This window comes from Arvicanthis niloticus, chromosome 12, assembly GCF_011762505.2.
Source record: "Arvicanthis niloticus isolate mArvNil1 chromosome 12, mArvNil1.pat.X, whole genome shotgun sequence".
NCBI lineage: Eukaryota > Metazoa > Chordata > Mammalia > Rodentia > Muridae > Arvicanthis > Arvicanthis niloticus.
The window spans coordinates 44,581,304-44,603,848 of NC_047669.1; the positions used below are offsets into that span (position 1 = coordinate 44,581,304).

The 22,545-nt window shown below is 36.1% G+C and overlaps 1 protein-coding gene across 1 annotated transcript in view; it reads right to left on the bottom strand.

Annotated features, from left to right (window-relative positions):
• The window catches only part of Epha6 (EPH receptor A6), an 851,223-nt gene that overhangs the window by 693,713 nt on the left and 134,965 nt on the right, over positions 1 to 22,545 (bottom strand). Inside the window, exon 3 of the mRNA XM_034515065.2 lies at positions 693 to 1,356. Within this exon, the coding sequence (XP_034370956.1) occupies positions 693 to 1,356 (664 nt within the window). The remainder of the gene's footprint in view (positions 1 to 692; positions 1,357 to 22,545) is intronic.

Here is a 22,545-nt window from a genome sequence, read left to right on the forward strand (position 1 = left end):
TCAATTTAAATGTAATTAAATAGCTGTTCTTTATGAAAGCTAAGTAAAATGTTAAATGCATATTTTTATTTGATCAATAGGTCTCCATAGACGGGTGTTGGTAATGTATGCCTTTAACCCCAGTACTTGGAAGGCAGAGGTAGGTGGATCTCTATGAGTTTGAAGCCAGCCTGGTCGACAGAGTGAGTTCCAGGGCAGGCAGGGCTATAAGAAGAAAACCCTGTCTCAAGCTCCCTCTAAAAATAGACTCCATAAGATGATTCATATGAAAGAAAAAAAAATCATCCTTACAGTTATTTCATATTATCATAAGAAAGTAAAAAATTTTAAATTTAAATTGCATTTTGCAATATTATTACTTCTTAACAATTACAATTTACAAAAATCCTTACCGAAACTAAAAATCTGACTTAGGTGAAAATTTTACTTAGTACTAGCAAAGGTCAATAATCCACAGAGCTTGGAGTTGTTTTCCTCTATAAAAATGATATAAATCCAAGAACCCATAGCTTTCAATAGAAAAGAATATACAGTTTCCATATTAAAGAAAAACCAACATATGAAACATTTTCTTATAGTTATAGAAATAAATTTCTTCAACAGCACACGATGAGGAAGCACAGTCAGTGTTCTCGATTTTTTTAAGAAGCAATTTAAATTACAAGATAAATTATTTGAATTTTGCATCTTACCGTGGCAGGAACCCTCGATCTCTTCGTAGCCTGTACTGCAGATACACCTTCCAAGAGGAACAAGCCAATCTCCATCAGCTCCACAGTAGAGTTTAGGTGTATCTCGCTCCTCGGCACTCTTCACACATGAACCCCGCACTTCAACCAAAGAGGAAGAATCCACCCTTGGGATGGTATCAGGAAACATAGCCAAGTTCCGCACAGTGAAGGGGCATTTTTTGTAGAACACACGGACTGACACCAGAGCAATGCATGCTCCAATATCTTGAAAAGCCAAATAAAATCCTTTCCTTTCTATAGGCCCCACCTCACGGATTTCAGTGTTGAGCTTAAGGATGCGATCACCCAAATCCATCTGAGTAAAACTCTCATCAGCAGCAATTGTGTCGATCTTTATATATTGGCTTGGCTTGAATTTAGTTCCATGGGATTCATCGGATTCTATATAATACAGATTAAACGTTTCTTTACAAGTTCCTAAGACCCACGGAATGCTGTTACAATCCCTCAGTGTGAACTTCATTTCCACATAAATTTTCTGTGCAGCGTCACGAGAGATCCAGTTAGTACGAAGCCAGTTGTTCTGGTTTGGTTCCATGACATTGCATACCTGGTATGTATGTATGGGCCTGTTGTGTTCATCCATTTCAGTAATGGCATCCCACTACAAAAGGAAAAGAATGAAATGGTCATAAAAGCATAGAAGTTAAAAGACATAATTGCTTTAAGAGTGTTTTAGCAAAAGAAAAATGAGTTGAACCAATATAACTCAACTGTCTAAAAGCAACAAAGCAGCATTTTAACCATGAGCCTTTGGTTGAGAGTATGCAACCTACTCTTCTGGGATCTTTCCCTTTTTATTAATCACATGAACAAAGTAGTTTTAACATCCTCAGTTTTCTCAACTGTAAAATAGAATGGGCAATATGACTTGCTTCTAGGATTGTTTTTAAGGCATATGTGTTTTTAAAGTTATCTAAAGGAATTGTGACTATTCTGGGGAGAGAGATGAAGAGATAACATAGCAAGAACATCCACTGCTCTTGGAAGACCCACAATTAGTTCCCACCATCCACATCAGACAGCTCCCAACCACTTCGAACTCTATATCTAGGTGACCTGACTCCCTTTTCATCCTTCCATAAGCATCTGAATTCTAGTGCATACATGTATACAAAGACACAATCATGTAAACTGAATAAAAATTTAAAAAATATTTTTTGGCTGACTAAAAGAATTTAAAGTAGCATACATTATCTGATCAAAATCATCAGATCCATTAAAAGTGCTCAGTGGTTTCTATATCGTAATTTGTCACAAAGTGAGATGTATTAATCGGTATGAAATTAAATGTTTCTTTGGTCATTCTGTGAGAGAGAAGGATATCCTCTGACTGGCTAGTTATCTGTCAACTTTATACAAGCTGTAGTCATTGGAAGGGAGGGAATCGTAATTTGGAAAATGGCTCCAAAAGATCAGGATGTAGAGTGCTCTCTTAATTAGTGATTGATGGGCGAGGGCCCATTCAATTGTGTGCTGATAGTACTTTTTTCTACAAAAAAAGCAGGCCGAGCCAGTGGAGGAGAGTACAGTTTGACTCTATAATCAACAGCTATTAAGCAAAAATGCCACCAAATACCCAACCCGACTATCATTATGCCAGCACCAACATTTTGAATAATCTACATATGCCCTGAGGAGTGGGGAATAAAAGAGAAAAAGTGGCCACTGATAATTTCTCTGCCTTCATGAGGGCAAGTTAATATGTACTGAACTTGGTGATATCTGTTAGGGTTACTATTGTTGTGATAAAACACCATGACCATAAACTACTTTGGGAGGAAAGGGTTCACTTCTGTCACATTTCCATACAAGAATTCATTATCCAAGGCAGTGAGGACAGGAATTCAAGCAAGGTAGAAACCTAGAGCCAGGAGCTGATGTTGATGCCATGGAAGAGTGATGTTTAATGGCTTGCTCAGCCTTATAGAACCCAAGACCACAAGCCCAGGGGTAAAGCCACCCACAACAGGCTGTGCGCTCTCTGATCAATCACTAATTAAAAAAATTTCTCATAGGCTTTCATCAGCCCAATCTTATGAAAACATTTTCTTAATTGAGATCCTTCCTCTTTGATGATTTAACCTTGTGTCAACTTGATATGGAACTGTAAAGCATGATTGACCCTTGATTAACTTGACACAAACACATCACTGTTAATCCACAACGTTTCCCTTCTTGTTAATCCCTAAGATTACACATTAATATTGATTTTACAATATAAAATATTTTCAAACTTTAAAGTCCTACAGTGTATTAAAGTTAAACACTTTAAAATTTCAATCTCTTTTTAAATAAAAAAAATCTTTTAAAATCTAAAGTCTCTCAACTGTATGTTCTCAGCTGTAGGCATCTATAAAATTAAATACTTTGTTATTTCAAGAGGCAAGAACCAGAGCATAGTCACACTCTAAAGAAAACAAAATCAAACTCCAACATTGTTAATATTAAATATCCAATGTCTGGGATCCACTCGTGATCTTCTTGGTCTCCTGAAAGGATTTTGGTCACTTCTCTGACTCATGCCTCTGTAGTAAATACAGCTTGGCTTCACTCCACCACTTCTGCTGCTCTTTGTAGCCAACCCATGGCACTGACCTCTCCACTGGTATATCTTGTTTCAACTTGTCTTCACCTTCTTCAACAGCATCTCCTGGACTCTCTTCAGGGATTCCAGCTGTGCAACACAGGTCTAAGCTTCACGTATTCTCCATGACCCCTTCATATCTTGGAAACTACTACCATCCATACTTTGGAGTATTTCACTTCCAAGTTCAGCTGTTAGGAAGAGGTACAATCTTGGCCACTTCTTTAACACAGCTTCTATATGTTGATCCTGAGAAAACACTTCTTAGATGATTTCAACTCAATGATGCCTGTCTCCTCTTAATAACTACTAATTTCTTAGCTCTACCTGACTAGCAGCAATGATCCCAGCAAAGCCAAGATTTTACTTCAATGATTCTGGTCTCTTTTTATTCACAGCTGATTCTTCAGCTCCAGGTAAGCAAAACCACAGTTTCTTAACTTAAAACATGTAAAGCCCAAATAATGTATTTGTGTGATTTTCAAACTTTCCTCAGGAAGATAAAACAGGGCTCCATCCTCTGCATTCTTATTATCCATTATCCCACAAAGTTCTCACAAGCTTTAAACACACAATGGCTTTGGTAGCCCACAGATGCAATGCTTCACATTGAGGCTGGGATAAGCTTGTGTGGGAAGTACTTTGTGGCACTCAGTAGAGAAATTGGGAGTAGGTGACATGAAACATGACTGGCAACCTGGAGACTGCCTCATTCTTCCTCATAGTAATAAGGAGTTGAACTGCTTTAAATATGTACCTAGACACGCAGGTTATTATAAAGTTACCTTCATGTAGTAATAAAATGACATGTTTGAAGATTTGTTTAAATAATGACTTTTTATTGAAAACTCTTCAGAAACAAGATGTTTGTGCTCTGCACACGCACACGTTAGCTAACTTTAGGTCTACAATTTTCAGAGGCCACAATTATTTTAGTACTTGAAAACTAACTTTTAGGTCATCCAACTATACAATAATCATAATTCAATCTTTTCAAAAGAGATATACATAAATATGAAATAAAATTTGCATCTGCTGACATTGAATACTAAATGTATTTTGTATATCTAGACTATCTATTGTTGAAGATAAAATTTAGCAGTAGAGTTCTTTGGTGTGTTCTGGTACCTAAGTCAATTCCAATTTCACATTTTTAATAAAGATAGAAAAAGCACTTTTTTTTACAAGATTTCTTAAATTCAATATAGAAAATCACCTGCTATCTTATACATATTGATGCACTGTGTTTGAAAAATTCACATTTTTTCCATTGAATCAGATAATGCTTTTATCTCTAATATTAATAATCTGATAATTTTATGTAAGGTACTTTGATCATATTTATTCCCTCCTCAACATGTGTCCAGTCTCCCTCCACCATTTCCTACTCTTCTAAATCTCTGTATTTTTTTTTTTTACCCATAACTTCCAATATGTCCTGTCTGTATATTCTTGGATGTGTGGCCTTTGATTGGAGCATGGTCAACTTACCAAAGGCAACTCTCTCTTTCTCTCTCTTTCTCTCTCTCTCTCTCTCTCTCTCTCTCTCTCTCTCTCTCTCTCAATATATATATATATATATATATATATATATATATATATATATATATATATATATATAATGTGTTTGATATATATAATGTATATGAATATTATATATTTATTGATTATTTGGGAGTTTCACCTAATGTACCCCAATTATCCTTTCTTGTTCCATCTACCCATGCTTACCCCCATCCCTCAGGCCTCCTCCCAAAAAAGATTACAAATATATAATTTAAATTATTCATATAGTCCCTGGAGCCTGGTTAAACTCCCAATGGCTAATCCCTTAAAAAAAAATGATTCCTTTTTCACTCTTATCCCCACTAGGAGACATCTATTTTGGAGAGATACACTTTGCCATCCTCATCAGTATATTTAAGAGTCCACTTTAATGGCTTCCTGTCTAGGTTGTTACTTTTGGGGGGTTAGAAGGCTGAAAGTAGGACTTGTCACAGAAGCCTTCTATGTCTCTTTTTTTCTACTCTGAGTTTGCAGTCATTGATACCATTGCAGAAGATGCTTCCTTGTCCTTTACAATCATCAGTAGGAGCATGGAGCATGTAATTCCACATTATATCTAGCAACAGCATGGACTGTGGACATTCATCTGGCCTCTGGTATAGCATCTATAGTCTGCATATACCACAGACTTCAGTGTGCTCTCCAGTGGCAGCCCAGTCCATTGACATCAACATGACTCTAGGCAATAGCACAGACCATGGACTTCCATATGGCCTTTGGTGTTAACATGGACCACAGACATCACATGGCCCCAGGATACAGCAGGACCTCAGTGGCAGCACAGGCTACTAACATCTGTGTGTCTCATCTGCTTCCTGGTGGTATCATAGCCCAAGGACATCGATATGGCTTCAGGCAGCAGCACAGATCACAATTATCTGCATAGCCTTCAACACTCTTAAAGAAAACTGGCTCCAGTTTTCAGCATTTATAAATTGACAATAATAGTTCATTCTCTCTTCATTCTGGGATTAAGTCTGGCTTGAGCTTTTGTGATTGTGTATGCTGTTACAGTTACTTAGTTCGTAAGTGTAGCTACCCTGCTGTGTACAGAGAACTCTATTTTCTCCTGCCTCTATTGTACAGTACTGGGCCTTGTACAGTATTGTACTCACTGGGCCTTGAGAGGAGGATATTTTTATATGGATGTCCTATTTATGTCTGAGCATCTATAGTTTGCTTTTTCTATTGTAGGTGCTTGTTTTAATTATCATCTACTACAAAGAGAAGCATCTCTGGTGACAGTTAAGAGCTGTATTAATATATATGCACATATATATATATATATATATATATATATATATATATATATAATTAGAAATCTGTTTTGTGCTATTACCATCTAGTCAAATAATAGCACTGAGTTTTCTCCTAGGGTATATGACCTATCTAGTTCACCTCAAATAGACCCAACATAGAATATATTTAAATAATTGGTAATGTTAATATGGTATGGTAAAATCATAAAGTATTCTCCCATACAAGATGCAGTTATGAAGCATTTAGCTAAATTATCTTTGTATTTTAGGAGTTGATTGATGAACATGTGGATATTTTAACATAAAGAGATGGAGTCTGAAATTATTACAAGTATAGATGGTCAACTACTTTCATTTGTGAACAAAGTTCTACACTATGGGAAAGTCAGTGATGTAGTATGAACAATCATTGCATGCCTTCCCTAAGAAATAAATAAAATCTAATTAGAAAATTACCCACAGTTTCAAGAATATTTGTAGAGAAATTTTAATCCAGCAACACTCTGGCAAAGGTACTACATGCATTTAATTACTCTGGCTGGAATACAGACCACCCATAATACATATCCTTAAGGTAAAATTAATTTGTAGAAGGAAGCAGTCATATTTGAAAATGAAATCTAGTATAGGGGCAGACAAAGTACAGAGAAATGTTTGATAGAATGAGTCAGAGATGGGAGACATCCAACTGCATGAGAATAGCACAGGAATCTATTGAGGGCGGTGCAGGGAGAGGGAGTCAGTTTTGTTCAGTCAATTCAGTTGAGTGGAGTTGAGTTATGAGAGTTAGTGGGGAGTCAGGAGAATCAGTGCCATATAGTGGAGTTGAGTTTATACAGTTTATTTCCAGTCAGCAGAGGTAGTTAAAGCCAGAGAATAAGACAGAGCAGGAAGATTAGAACACATTGCCAGAGTTAGTTTGAGGCCAAGTTGAGCAATTGAGTGAGAAGCTGAGTGAAGCCAGATTGGATCAGTCAGCATGGTGAGGAGTTTGTGCCAGAAGAGCTGACTTGAACCAGTCAGCCAGAGTTCAGAAAGAACTAGAAAGGATGAGCTTATTCAGCCTTATGTTTCAGAGACAATATTTACATCAGGCAAAGAAAACACTTTTAAAAATATTTGGGTAGCACAATTTGATTTCACGGGTTAAAAACAGAGAGGCACAACATTGGGAGTGTGGGGAAGAGGTGACTATGTAGGAAGAGTTGGGTTTTGAAAATAACCAAAACATATTGCATGAAATTCTTACAGAAATATTAAAAATGTTAGGAGTTTAGAAAGGGGGTATGTTGAACTCTTAAAGGTTGGATAATTCTTACAGAGAAAAAAGGACTGGGTTTTTGCCCTATATTTTACACATCTAGCCACGAATACTAAATTCACATCCCTGAACATTTCCCAATCCTACCTATCATCATATGGTATGATGATTACTCTTGTTAACATTAATGGATTAAGGAACACCTAAGGGGTTAATAAAACACATTGTTAGTGTGCCCTGGAAGGCACAACCCAAGTGTTTTAGGCCATGAGGACTCTGCCTAGTAAGTAGTTAATTTCTTGATAAAAGCACAATGTCACAGCATTATTGGGAGAATGTAAAATACCGGTCAGGCCTATTTGAAGTAAGGGATTCTTCCCTAAGTTGTACACTGTTTTTGGTTTTCTATTACTGTGTTGTTTTACTTCCTGATTGTCTTGGCTTGAACAATCCCGATCCAACAGAGATTTAAGTTAAATCTCTAAAGCTGGTTCAATGAATATGTTTCTCTCTACATTTTTCTGTGGTGGGCCATTTGCTCACAGAAACACAATGTTTGATACATGGATTCAAGAAAACAATTTCCCTCACTATAAAGCATCGTAGCCTGGTGATCAAGCATTAAAGACAGTATGAAAACAAATCCCACAATGATTATTTATTAATACATTTTTGTTTTGTTTTACAAAAGGTAGTATTTTCCATTGTTTGCTTGGTTTTGGGTTTTAGAAGTTTTGCCTTTCCCTAAGATACCTCATTATAGGATTCTGACTTAGACTGCTCTGTATAGAGGCCTAACCAAAGGTTCTATGTTGGTTTTTCTCTTCTTCTCTTTCTCTTCTCTTCTCTTCTCTTCTCTTCTCTTCTCTTCTCTTCTCTTCTCTTCTCTTCTCTTCTCTTCTCTTCTCCTCCTCTCCTCCTCTCCTCCTCTCCTCCTCTCCTCCTCTCCTCCTCTCCTCCTCTCCTCCTCTCCTCCTCTCCTCCTCTCCTCCTCTCCTCCTCTCCTCCTCTCTTCCTCCCCTCCTCTCTTCTCCTCCTCTCCTCCTCCCCTCCTCTTTTCTCCTCCTCTCCTCCCCTCCTCCCCTCCTCCCCTCCTCTCCTCTCCTCTCCTCTCCTCTCCTCTCTTCTCTTCTCTTCTCTTCTCCTCCTCTCCTCCTCTCCTCCTCCCCTCCTCTTTTCTCCTCCTCTCCTCCCCTCCTCCCCTCCTCCCCTCCTCCCCTCCTCCCCTCCTCCCCTCTTCCCCTCTCCTCTCCTCTCCTCTCCTCTCCTCTCCTCTCTTCTCTTCTCTTCTCTTCTCTTCTCTTTTTTCCCCCAGTGGTTTCCTCTCTGAGATCCATGAATTTGGTAAGTTTCCTTCCACATATTCTCATTTGTTTTCCTGTGAACACACCAACTGCATCTTATTATATCTAACATGGCCTTCTCAAAACAGTTGCATGGATCTTTACATGTTCTTTCTGAAACAACTTATCAAGACAACTAAATTTTTTCAACCAACATTTTCATTGGCAAAGTTGGGGCAAGAAATTTTCATTCATCATATATCATTTACACATATATTTTTCAATCCAAACAATAAACGCCCAATGATGAAACTGTCATATGACAAAAAGAAATTGTTTTCCTATTCATTTAGGATACAAAAAAACATGCAGCTTGAGGATATTCTCCTCTGCAAAGTATTCAAGGCTTGCATTATGCTTTGCTGAGATACTAGTTATATTATAGTTAAGTAAACTCTTGCTTTTACATTGTTAGTGCTCTGTAAAAATGAGGGGGTGTAAATATGGTCAAACACACTTTAATGATATTGTTAAAGAGTTAATAAAATACTAAGTTTACACAATTACAACAAATATGCAAGCACAGCATGAGGGAATAAAAGTGTATTATTTCAGTACTGATTACATAAAAGCAAGCACGTGACAGGATTGACCAGCTTAATGGCAGAATTAATAAAAGCTTTCATTATTTCATCCAGTGGTTTTCTACTATTACCTAGTTTGTGGATATGTAAATGTTTCACTGGAGAAAAACCAGTATGTTTTTTAATTAAGTAGAGATAACCCATTTTATCTACTACATGCATACAGCACAGGGTTAAATTTATCCAGAATATGCATGTTTATATTAGAGCCTTCATTCATGTAGAATTATTTCTCCACTAATCATCTCTCCACAGTGCCATTTGAAGTCTGTATTTGCTAGAAGCAATAAAAATTATACAGAACTTTGAACAATCCTTAGTCCACTTATACCTGGAGGTTCCTTTAAAAAATCTGCACCCACATGTGATGTTTTCTTTCCATAACAAGCTGAATAAAGTAGGCCAAAAAAAGCTGAGTTCTTTTTTAGGCTTAGAAGCCTAGAACAAGAAAAAATAATTCCCAAAGCAACTGGGAGTCGCTAAGGATTCAAATTGCTTTCTTTCCTCAGAGAATAGAATAAGGCAATCAAGTGGCCTTTCTAGGCAAAGACTGTTCTGATAATATGCAGGGAAGTTGACCTACACATTCAAAGTACTAACATGAATTACTCAAATCTATGCTTTTTCATTTTGAAATCTTTAGAGCTGAACAGAAATATAAATGTTAATCAAGATATAAAATTTAATGTTAAGACAAAAGCAGATAGTCTATTTTGAAAATAGAATTTACTGGTGGAATGCTAGTTAGAAAAATTAATACTTTCTAAGGGAAGTCATAAATACCAGTGTCTATAAAGCATACTGCCAATTAGTATATCAACTGGAGGGAAATCACACCATAGATTCATCAAAACCCGAAACAGCTACAAAGATGACTAGATTAAAGAGAGTGAGCAACCAATAAAAATTGCTGCTAAGCCCAAAGTATGCTATGTACATGCATGAAAATGGCTCCTTGAATAACTATAAATAATAATTTAAAAATACCATTAAATGGAAAGCACAAAAATAACTATATATCATATATATATATATATATATATATATATATATATATGATATTACATATGCAAATATAGGGAACAGAAAAAAAAGAATTTTAATGGCACTGAAGAATGAAGCTGCTAGAAATGAGTTTTGGTTGTACCTTTGTCTCTTAAGTGAATAGTACTTATAGTATATGCTATATTCACCATCAAATTTGCTTACTTTCTTCTGCTTTCTCTGTCCATTGAAAATAATTGTTTGTGCTCTGAGAATGTGAGTGTTGGAGAGCTGGCCCCAAGGTCATGAGAGCAGGGGAGCTGGCTCCACCCCTTGTCAGCTGCAGAACTTGAGAGAATTGGCCTGCACTTCTTCTGGGCAGTAAAGTAGAGCAGTCTTTGGTGGTGTGGGTGCATGTGAGCCAGCCCAGAGGGCAGGAGAGATGGCCCCATGTTGGCTGAGGCATTGGATGAGCTAGCTGGCAGTGTTGGACAGCTCCCCCTGGTGGTGTGTGCGTGTGAGAGAGGGAAAGCTGGCATGCAGACAAACTCAGCAGCTACCCAGACCCAGATCTAGGGCTTTGAATTGGCCTCCTGCAACATCTACCCCACCTCTGAAAAACTGGAGTGTGTGAGGATGCCAGTTGTGCAGATGCAAACCTGCAGGATCTCCATGACACAGGGCAGCAATAGGATATCTGAGAGGAGTCTCAGTGAGGATCCAGTATTGATAGTGCAGCAGAAATCAAAGGCTACAAAATAGGTCAACAATTATAATGAACATTTAAAAGTGTGGACAAAAGTATATACTATGGGACACACTAAGATACATCGCAGCTTTCGTGATTATATTTTTGTTTGCTTGTTATTCTTTATTTTCTTTTGGGGAGAGATTGTAAAGGCAGAGGGTGGTTATGAAGGAACGGGAAGATTAGTGTAATTAGGGGACACAATATGAAATTCACAAGAAATCAGTAAAAAGTAAAAAAGAAATAAGTGGCTACTCTTTTACTTACCTTAATATTAAGATTATTAAACTCTTGATTTATTGCCTCTTTGTTACTAACAAACCACAAATATATGTTAATAGGAAGTGTAATACATTCAGAAATTTATTTTCTTTTCAATACTTGGTTGTGATGAAGGAGTAAAAATCAGAGAAACGGACTATAATAAATCATAATTGAAATGATAGAACTCCCCAAAACAAAATATTCCTTTAAATCGTTGAGAATGGATTGTCAGATAAATGATAAATATACAAATGAGACAGTGAATTATATTTTCATTACAGATTGGTAGAAAGATACGACAAAGAAACAAAAACAGATGATAAATCTATGGTTTCTCATTAAGTTATCTACAAAATTTATTCCCTAATGTTTTACAGTATGCGATCGTAATTAATTTTGTTCAAGTAGCTATCTTAAGTAGGAAAGGAACTTCATTCTAAGGAAAAGAGTGTCTGAAAATGGAGAGAAGTGAGAGAAACTTTATTTATCGCAAATATTTTTCTTTGTTTGCAGAACCTAAATAAATTACAGTCATTGCTAGTACACAGGCATGTTTTTCCATGGATCTGTACTGGCTTAATTTGTAAACTGTGTGCATCTAATAGTCTCTATCAAAGAAATGCTTCTTAAAAGTTCTTCATATTCAAATATAATATTTTCCCCAGAACCACTTAAATATTCACTTTGAGTCAATATACTGATATAAACTTAGAAAATTAGTGCCCTGAATTCTGCTGCTAGGCATGTAGTTAATAACATAAATCTGTTTTTGCAGCAAAAAATGAAGACTCTGCATTTAAATGATAGCTAGTTTCAGAGAATAAAACAAGAAGCAAAATGTAGCCACTGAAGATGCATTTCTATTTCACTTCAGGCAAACATAAACCTTTTTTATTACAACTACAAAGATATTTAATAAAAAAGGTACAAATTCTGTGGTGTATGTAGAAGACTACAACTGAGACAAAGCTCTATGAATATATTTATTACTTTTGTGGATTTTTGGTATCAGTAGGCCTAACTATTATAGCAATGAGGATACTGTCCGTTGCTAGTGAATGATTATCTCATTTAAAGTATGTCAAGTATTAATATGGATTAAAAATTCTCTATAGAGTCCATCTTCTCTATGTCAAAATGACTAAAATCTAAAGTTGAAGGCTTTATTTAACCAGTTAATAAATAAGATGCTACAAGTGCTAATGTATTTTATTGACAGGATTCATACTTTGAGAAAATGGAAAATACTGACCTTAATTAATCTAACTCACATTAAATATACAAATACCTAAACATGTTTGCAAATGTTTCTTTTATTCATCTGTGTAATTGCTGTCTTTAAGGCTTACTGCCTAAATTCATTTTCAGTCTGTGAGACTTGGTGCTTAATAACCTCACCCGTTCTTTGTTCATTCTGAACTTTAGCTGGTTAGTCAACTCAGCTGTTCTGGCTCAAACTCCTCTGAAAGCTGAGTGATTCAATCTGGCTTCTCTCTAGGTCTCTGACATTTTTCTATGCTTGGCCTCTAACTGATTCTAGCAGTCTGCTCTAATATTTTGTCTTCTTCTCATTCTCTGGGTTATTCTGTAGTACCTGTGTCTAGTTTGTCTTCTTTTTAAACTTGTATTTATAAAACTGCCCCAGTAAAACTGCCTCTAACTTTTTTTGCTCTCTGCACTGCTCTGTCTTAAGTAACTTCTCTTTCTTTCCTTTCTTGTGAGAATTGGCCATATTCTATTTTGTTAAATCGTCCTCTGATTCATTTTTCTGCCTCTCAATTAAACATTGCTTTCAAACGTGGGTGCTTCTTTCTGAAAACTAACTTTTCCTGCATTGTTTGATATGTACTCTTATGGGGGGCGGTCTATAATCAAGCCAGAGGATTAAAGGTATGTCCTAAGGTCAGAGAACTTGACATAACACAATTCTGTGGTTAATAATATGATCAGATATCCTGCTACACATTTCATAAGAGTTTACAATTAGAGAAAGCACAGAAAAATCATATTCATATCGATTTATTTGTCAGCTATAACAAAACCTATTTTTCTTGCATTATGAATGAGAGAACTGACCTAAAAATGTGATTGACTTGAGTTCATAAAACCAAAATAAGACACCCCACAAGTACATGCACACAATGAAACAATGTTGTTAAAAGTATTTGGATTCTCTCCTTCTTATTTGGTGGTTCTTAAGTTCAATTAAATTGCTGCTGGTTACTACTAAGAATGCCACTATTGCACTCTTAGGGTTATTATGTCATGACTGTCATTGCTGTGGGTCATTGATGTCATAGCTAGATAGGACATTTGTTTGATTTCCTCCCTTAGAAGTTTGCATGGCATCTTCTGCAACCCTGAATGTTATTCATTATGGAGGATACATGCTTGGTACTAGAAACCTAGCCAACTACTCCAGACAAGTGACATCATGGATCCTGGAGAAGATCCTATAACTGGTGACCATTTTCCTAAAGAAGTATAATATATAAATATACTCTAATTATCCATTGATAAGTATAATCCTTAATTCTAATAAAGGAATCTTCTCTTTGAAACAGACAGGAACCAATAAAGAAAATCACAACCAATCAAAATGCTGAGTTATGGGGCCCATTTCTGTGGATGCAACTTCAAAACAACTCCTACACCCAAAGTTCAGAGAACATTGCAGAAGACAAGAAAAGAGTTTATAAGAATAAGACAAACAGTTTGCTCTGAAACTGTGTTTCCTAGTAATACCAGAAACTACAACCATTAATTTGAACTGATATGAGTGCCTTAACATGGCCTGAATAAAAATAACAGTCAACATACTAACATAAGTGCTAGAGAAAGCACACAAGGCCTCAACCATACAGAAAGAACTACAGTAAGAAATACTGAAGTTGAAAAATAGTCTTATCCAAAGAAGAGGATCCTACTAGCTATCCATTGTGGTCAGCCCTCAAAATAAACATACGCGTAACATTATAAAAACTATTTTAGTTAGAATTTTTATTGCTATGATGAAACATCATGACCAAAATGGAAGTTGGGGAAAAAGAGTTTATTTGGTTTACATTTTAATACCACTGTTCATCATCGAAGGAAATCAGAACAAGAACTCAAACAGGACAGGAACATGAAGGCAGGAGTGGATGCAGGGACCATTGAGGGATGCTGCTTATTAGTGTGCTCCTCTTGGCTTGCTGAGCCTACTTTATTATCGAACCCAGTACAGCTATTACAGGGATGTAACAACCCACTCACAATGGGCTGGACCATTCACTAATTAAGAAAATGCCTTAGAGCAGATCTTATGGAAGTATTTTGTCAATTAAGATTTTTCTCTATTCAAATAGATCTAGTTTGTATGTCAAGTTGACATCAGAATAACCTACACAGAATGAGTAAGTTACACCTGGGGATATTTATATGTTAAGTACAATACTTGATAAAAAAAAAAGTCATGAATTTAAACAAGATTATATTGTAAATAAAATAGGTAATTAAATATATATGAAAAATGATTCTTGTTATTATGAAGGCTTTAAATCAAAACATATATAAGTAGAAAGTATACTCTGTAAGAACAGAAAATGAATTCTATTGGTCATTGTATCAACATTCAGAGGAAATTTTTCTTGTTTTTATTAAATGGAAAATGAGTCATTAAATACTTACCTTATAAATTAATAACTTCGGAATTATCTAATAATCAGACTCTGATGATGTGTTTGGTCAAGATTCTAAATGCAACACATGACTGAGAAATATGCAAGCTTAATCCCTCTCATAAGGCACTAATATTATTTTGAAGATTATAGAAAGACAGTTGATCACAGATAGCTAAAAGGACTTAGCTCAAGCCTGGACTTGCCAGATGACACACTGGGGAATCACACAAGAATATAAAAGACCATTTGTATGTAAATCCAGATATAGAATTCTGCCTTGACATTTGAGTTTGTATACCATATGACTGTGTGGTCAAGTTAGGGTAAAGAGGATAAATGGTATTCAGAATGCATTTCTTCATCAGATGAGTGATCTGAGAAAGTGTTCTAATATCTCGGAAGCTAAGCAGCTATTCTTTTTTGGAGAATTACTTTAATTTAGAACTATTACGCATGCAGCAGGATCATCTGTCTTAGTGGTAAAGACTTATGAAGTTCATATCTCAGACTGATTAACTTTCTATTTTAACTCAAAAATCTTATGGCTTAAGTATAGCAGATTATGAAATTTTAATTCTTGCAAACATCAAATGTTAAGTAAAAGAATATTCAAACTGTTCATGTTAATGCAAGTATGGATATAATGCCTTTGAGGATGTGTTATTCTCTACCCACTGTAGAGAAAAAAAGACTAATGAAGAGGAAAGAATTTAAGAGTATTAAACACTGTTGATGGCAGAAAATATAGGCCAACGGTGTAGCACTCTGCTAGAGTGTATAAGGTACTGGACCAATCCTTAGCTCCTACCCAATTTAAAAAGTTAAAATGCTAGTTATCTCTATTCTAGATTGCAGACTAAAGGGATTTGATAAAAGACCATTTGAATCATACTACTAAAGAAGCTTTCTAAATTATTAACATATACACATAGAGAAAGAGTTTAAACTGAGCTGCTCTATAACAGGTGTTCAATCTCTCCAAATCTAGACAATGCGCTAGGAAATAAAAGATCAATAACCAAAAATCAATTTCCTCTATTGTAACTGTTGACCAATATGATCCCATAGATCCCCCATATTACAGGCTATTGCCATTGTTCTTGGTTTGTCTCCAGAATTTGATGGTAAGACTCGATTACTGAAGACTCCAGATACTTAAGCATTAAAACATGAAGCTGGTACTGAAGCACAAGCTCTTCAGCACTGGCTAGGTTTCATAGTGCTGGATGGTATTATGCATGCTACTAGAAGAAAAAAAAAGTAATCATGAATTTTACCTGGCTGTGAAACTGAGAACTACAATAAAGGCCGGCCTTATAAAATACATCCCCTGATTAAATAGTGGCACAAATATTTGGGGATTAACCAAACATTTTCTGATTAGTTCCATATGATAAAGACCATATTTGTCATTGCTATATGGTTTAATGGCTAGATAATTGAAAGAGAAAATCCATTAATATAGTAAACAGACTCTCAATGCCTTACTCCATACACATAGTGCATTTCTCAACCATCATCCACAAAATAGTGCACCTCTTAACCATCATCTGAGATCTTCTTGCAGTAGATTGGAACTGAACCAGAGACTCACTATTGATCACTACTGAGAATGAGAGACTGCAGGGACAACAGAGAATTTATAACCTAAAAGAAGGGTTGAAAAGACTATAAGCACTAGGAGCCATAAATCACTACCAAGAAATATTATTTTCTGGATACAATAAGGCAGTTGAACATATGAATTCATAGCAGTTGTGGTGACATGCAGAAAACTTGTGCAAGCTCAAGCCAGAAAACAGTTCCAATGTGGAAGGGGGAGGCAGTCCACTGGAGAGTTACTGGCAATTTATTGCTTTTGAGAGGAGTACATTTCTTTAAATGTATGATTCCTGATAGGTTGACTTTATTACAGGGTCAGTCAAACGACCAAAAGCATTTGGTGAGCAAAAACTATGTGATGGGAAAAAAAATACAACAGACAAAGTTGGATGGGCAGGGAGATGCTACAGTAGGTGAAATGTTCAACATTCTTAGTCATCCAGGAAATGCAAATCAAAACAACCCTGAGATTCCACCTCACACCAGTCAGAATGGTTAAGATCAAAACTCAGGTGACAGTAGATGCTGGCGAGGATGTGGAGAAAAAGAAACACTCCTCCATTATTGGTGGGATTGCAAGTTGATACAACCATTCTAGAAATCAGTCTAGCAGTTCCTCAGAAAATTGGACATAGAACTACCTGAAGACCTAGCTATACCACTCCTGGGCATATACCCAGAAGATGCTCCAACATATAACAAAGACACATGCTCTACTATGTTCATAGCAGCCTTATTTATAATAGTCAGAAGCTGGAAAGAACCCAGATGCCCTTCAACACAGGAATAGATACAGAAAATGTGGTACATTTACACAATGGAGTATTACTCAGCTATTAAAAATAATGAATTCAAGAAATTCTTAAGCAAATGGATGGAACTAGAAAACATCATCCTGAGTTAGGTAACCCAATCACAAAAGAACACACATGGTATTTACTCACTGATAAGTGGATATTAGCCCCAAAGCTCGCAATACCCAAGATTCAACTCACAGACTACATGAAGCCCAAGAAAGATCAAAGTGTGGACACTTTGATCCTTCTTAAAAGGAATAACAAACTACTCATGGGAGCACATATGGAGACAAAGTGTGGGACAGAACCTGAAGGAGGGACCATCCGGAGATTGCTCTACCTGGGTATCCATCCCATGTGCAGTTACCAAAGGCAGATGCTGATGTAGATGCCAGGAAGTGCATGCTGACGGGAGCCTGATATAGCTGTCTCCTTAGAGGTCTGCCAGAGCCTGACATATACAGAGGCAGATGCTCACAACTAAACATTGAACTGATCATCAGGTTCCCAATGGAGAGTTAGAAGACTAAAGAAGCTGAAGGTGTTTGCAGCCCCATGGAGAGAGAGTGACAATACCAACCAACCAGAACTCCTAGGGTCCAAACCACCAGCCTGGGAGCACATAAAGAGGGACCCATAGCCCCAGCTGTATATGTAGGGGAGGATGTCCTTGTCTGGCATAGGTGGGAGAGGAGGTCCTTGGTCCTGTGAAGGCTAGATGACCCAGTGTGGGGGAAATCGAGGGCGGGGAGGTGGGAGTGGGTGGGTGGGTCGGGCACATCCTCATAGAAGCAGAAGGAGGAGAGATGGAATAGGGAGGTTCTAGGTGGGGAGAAATGGGGAAAGGGGATGACATCTGAAATGTGAATAAAGTATCCAATAAAAATTAATTCAGAAAATGGAGAAAAAAGTGGGTCATATGAGTATATTATATAAAATTCTCAAAGAATAAAAAAATATTTAAAAAGAGAAAAGTATCATGACTGTTGGGATTCTTGGTGAAATACAGATCAATATGTGTGAATATGTATGTTCTAGTGAATGTGTGTACAATTCAGAAGACAGCTTGCTGGAGTTTGTACTTTCTTCCAAAAATTTATGTCCAAGGGTTAAATCTTAAATCATCAATCTTGCTCACTGAGCCATCTTACAAGTACTAGGTCAATGCATCTTGATTTATTAACAGTGAAGTTATTATGTCCTATAACATGTGATGCTTGCTGAGATATCAGTATAATCAGAACATTTATCATATATTACTCTTAAAAAGATTTTTGCTGCATTTTTACAGACTGGCAATATATAAAATAAATTTGCTTTATGTCAAGATAATGATTTTCATTCTACAATTCTAATGTCTACATTCTAGTTCATAATTATTGCCTTAATACCTCAAAATGAGTTGATTTTTACCTTTTTTCAAATTCTTTTGGAACTTAATCCAACTAAATTTACTAATTTATTTAGGACCACTGTTTCAACAGAATTTTTCTTGTTGGACAGTATCTTACTTCATGTCAGAATCCTTCAATGAATATCTCTCCTTCAATGACTTCAAATAGATTTAATGTGTACTTTATTTGTAACTGAGGATGTTTGAAATTTTAAAATACTTCATGTGTTTCTTGTTTGAGAAATACCCGTTAGCTTAACTAGCCTGTTGGATAATTGGCAGTGTTTCTTTTTATATGTTTAAATTTTATGGTTCATTGTAAAATTTGGATATTATCCCAGTGTGTGAAGTACAGCAAAGTATACTTGTGCATCCATTTTTATTGCTATCCTCCTCACAATAATAAGCAATCATAGTCATCCTAGATGTCTATCAACAGGTTAATAGATAAAGGAATTGTGTTATGTATATATAATAAAGTTTTTATTGCTGAAAAAATAAAATAATGAATTTGCCAGTAATGACAGGATCATGGAAGTAGGGAGGTGACCCAAACTCAGAAAGATAGAAAACCATGTGTTTTGTTTTTCATATATGCACCCTAGCTTGGACGTACACATGTAAAAATAGAAAGGAGACCAAGAAAGATAAAATGAGATACTGAAGAAGGGTGGCGGTGACAAAGATGTTATGTGACACAGAAGTAGAAAGCATACTAGAGAAGGCTACTAAGGAAGTGCAGGAGAGAAGTATAGTACAGAAAAATGTGGAGGAGAAACCACTAAAATACGATTGTTCAAGAAAAGATATGATGTCCTGTAATGCCTTGAACACCCCTTTAAATACAGTACATTGCATTCCACAGAGTGTTCCTCATAACACTGTTGAAGACAGAAATAAAAAGCCCTATTACACAACACAGTTTTTATGTTCATGGAAATCAATGAACTTCCTTTCTTTAAAAGGTAAAATGAAGTGACCAATCATATCTTAAATTGTCATTGTAACTGCATCCAAGTAGTCCAAGACCCTAACCAACATTATATGAGGTCATTCCACTAAACATTCACAAATACAGATCTCGTAGTAACCATAAAGTTGCTTACAGTAGCTTCTAAAACATCTTTGAATATGTTACTTCTTAGTGCTTATAGTAGATTTGTAAACCTACAGTTCTCATTTGCTAGCTGGTTCCTATATGGAACCCATAAGTACTTGGTAAAAAAGAAAACTTAGACTGCCATTGATCAGCCTGTATGCATATGTCTTATTTTCTGTAACTCTTATTTAAGAAACACATCTACAGGGCCCTGAGTGTGTATTATTAACTTTTGAGCACCTAACTTTGTCTTATGCCCAAGTTCAAGCACTATGACAATGTCTTTATTTACCTCCAACTCTGTTTCATAAAAATGAAAATGACTTAATATACTATCACAGTCTATAATGCTGATGGAAATATTAATAATGAAAGTATGTCCTTAAGTACAATGTCAGCTGTGGAAACCAGAATAACGTGTGCAAAAAAAATGCTGTTCATGATGTCTAAGGTCATATACAAATTAAAGATATTCAGCACAGTTACAACAGAAGAGTTGACTATGATGAATGAAAAGGAATGTGGAGGAGAAGCAGGAAGAGTGAGAAGTAAAGAAGTCTGGAAGTCTGGAAGGAGAGAGAGACAGAGAGACAGAGAGAGAGAGAGAGAGAGAGAGAGAGAGAGAGAGAGAGAGAGAGAGAGAGAGAGAGAGAGAGAGAGAGAGAAAGAGAGATCATTAGTGATAAGGAGATACTGGGCTGGCAACCCCACTGTAAAGACAGTATGTAAACATGAATTCCAGCTTCAGTGGTCATCTTTCCAAATTGGGCAGTCTAAGCATTTTTTATGCATTAAACGTTAAAACTATCCTAGATATTTGCGGATTTGGGGAACATTTACCAAGAGATCAACTATTTTTTTATTCAGCAAATTAAGGTACAAAGTTATGCTACTTTTGAAATATGACTATAATTTTAATTTATCCAAAGCCAGTATTCATATGCACCTAATTATCAAAGATTATAAATGTATTTTACATAAACATGTACAGAAACAATCACATGTAAAGTAAAGCATATTAAGTATTATTTGATATTGTATATATGTTCAATTTATGAGACCTGTATTTGTTACACAGGTCTTTTCAATATATTTTAATATGGTAAAATCAATTTTTTAAAAGAGGATTTTGTTTTAAACTAAAGAGGCAAGTCTAGGGAGGGTTTAGGATCATAAATCTCTGAAATAGGTGGTGATGCATTTGTAGGAGACTGAAGTTTCTGCAAGAGTGGATGGAGACCTGATTTAGCTTACTGTGAAATTTGCCTGTTAGTGTTCTGGGTTGGGATGCTGAATTAGAGATTTGCTAGAATGCTGCATACCATGGTCTGATTTTCTTTTCTTGGTTTTACTCCTTCTATAACAGGTATTGGTTAGAAAAGTGCTCAGTCATGCATCCCCCTCCTCCTGTTTTATGTCTTTCTTTCATATTAAGTGATTCCTGTTTCTTTTTTATTGGCAAGCCATTACCACGAGTGGTTAATTGATAAATGGTGTTACGGGATACAAAGTGGTCAGCCAACAATACAGCAGATTAGAAATTAGAGGCAGGGACATTTCCTCTTTAGATAAATAACTGTTTTTTTTTTTTTCTTGAAATGAGAATTGGCTTTAACTGAAACAAGATATTCAAGTCTAATGGAGATGATGAAAGGTTTGTGTGTGTGTGTGTGTGTGTGTGTGTGTGTGTGTGTGAGAGAGAGAGAGAGAGAGAGAGAGAGAGAGAGAGAGAGAGAGAGAGAGAGAGAGAGACTCCTTACAATAACTAGAGTTGGCTACAGAGACTGAAAAGTGTATCAGACCTCCTGGAGCTGTTGTTACATTTGTATGTATGTGACCTGGGAACCAAACTCAGGATCTCTGGAAAGAGCAGCATCTACCTGTAATCCTAAAGTGCACGCTCTCTCGTGTTCTCTCTCTCTCTGGCCTCATCTTTTAAGATTATTAAAATTAATTTATTTATTGCAATATGTTTTATTATACTACCAGAAACTTAGTGCAAAAAACAAAGTCTTAAAATCACGTTTTAAATATTTTTTTGGTAGAAGTATGAGATAAGATGTATAGTCTTGGAGAACATCTCCTACAAATCTGTGATTTTATAGGTTGTATTTCTTGACTTGGAGGTTGGTAGGTGCTAATGACCTGTTAATAGACTCAAAATAGTTTCAGGTTATATTTGATGTTAAATTAGACTCAGGAGGGCAATGAATGAAAATTAAGAGACTAAAGATATGCCAAGAAAGCTTGTAGTTTGGCTCTGGACATGCAACATTCTAATTGTTCCACAATTATGGAAGTTCTGACCATTTTAGTCTGAAGTTCTGAACAGTTTACCCTTCTCTGTTAATAGCTAATAGTTAATATAGGTAGGGTATCTTTCTGGCAACTTTAGCTCAAAGCCAAGTCTGCATTTCATCATAATATGACTTTTGGAACTGTTCATTTTCCTAGTTCCTCCAACCTTTCATGATACTCTAATACCAGCTTTGTATGTGAAGATTATCTTCAAAGCTGTTAAAAATGGCCTTATCTGTGAATGAGATAGGTCATAAGTAGTAAGGAATTGAGATACCACAAAAGCCGTGGAGTTTCATGCACAAGACATGCTTCAAGCTATTTCTTTGAATGTTCCAGTAGGATT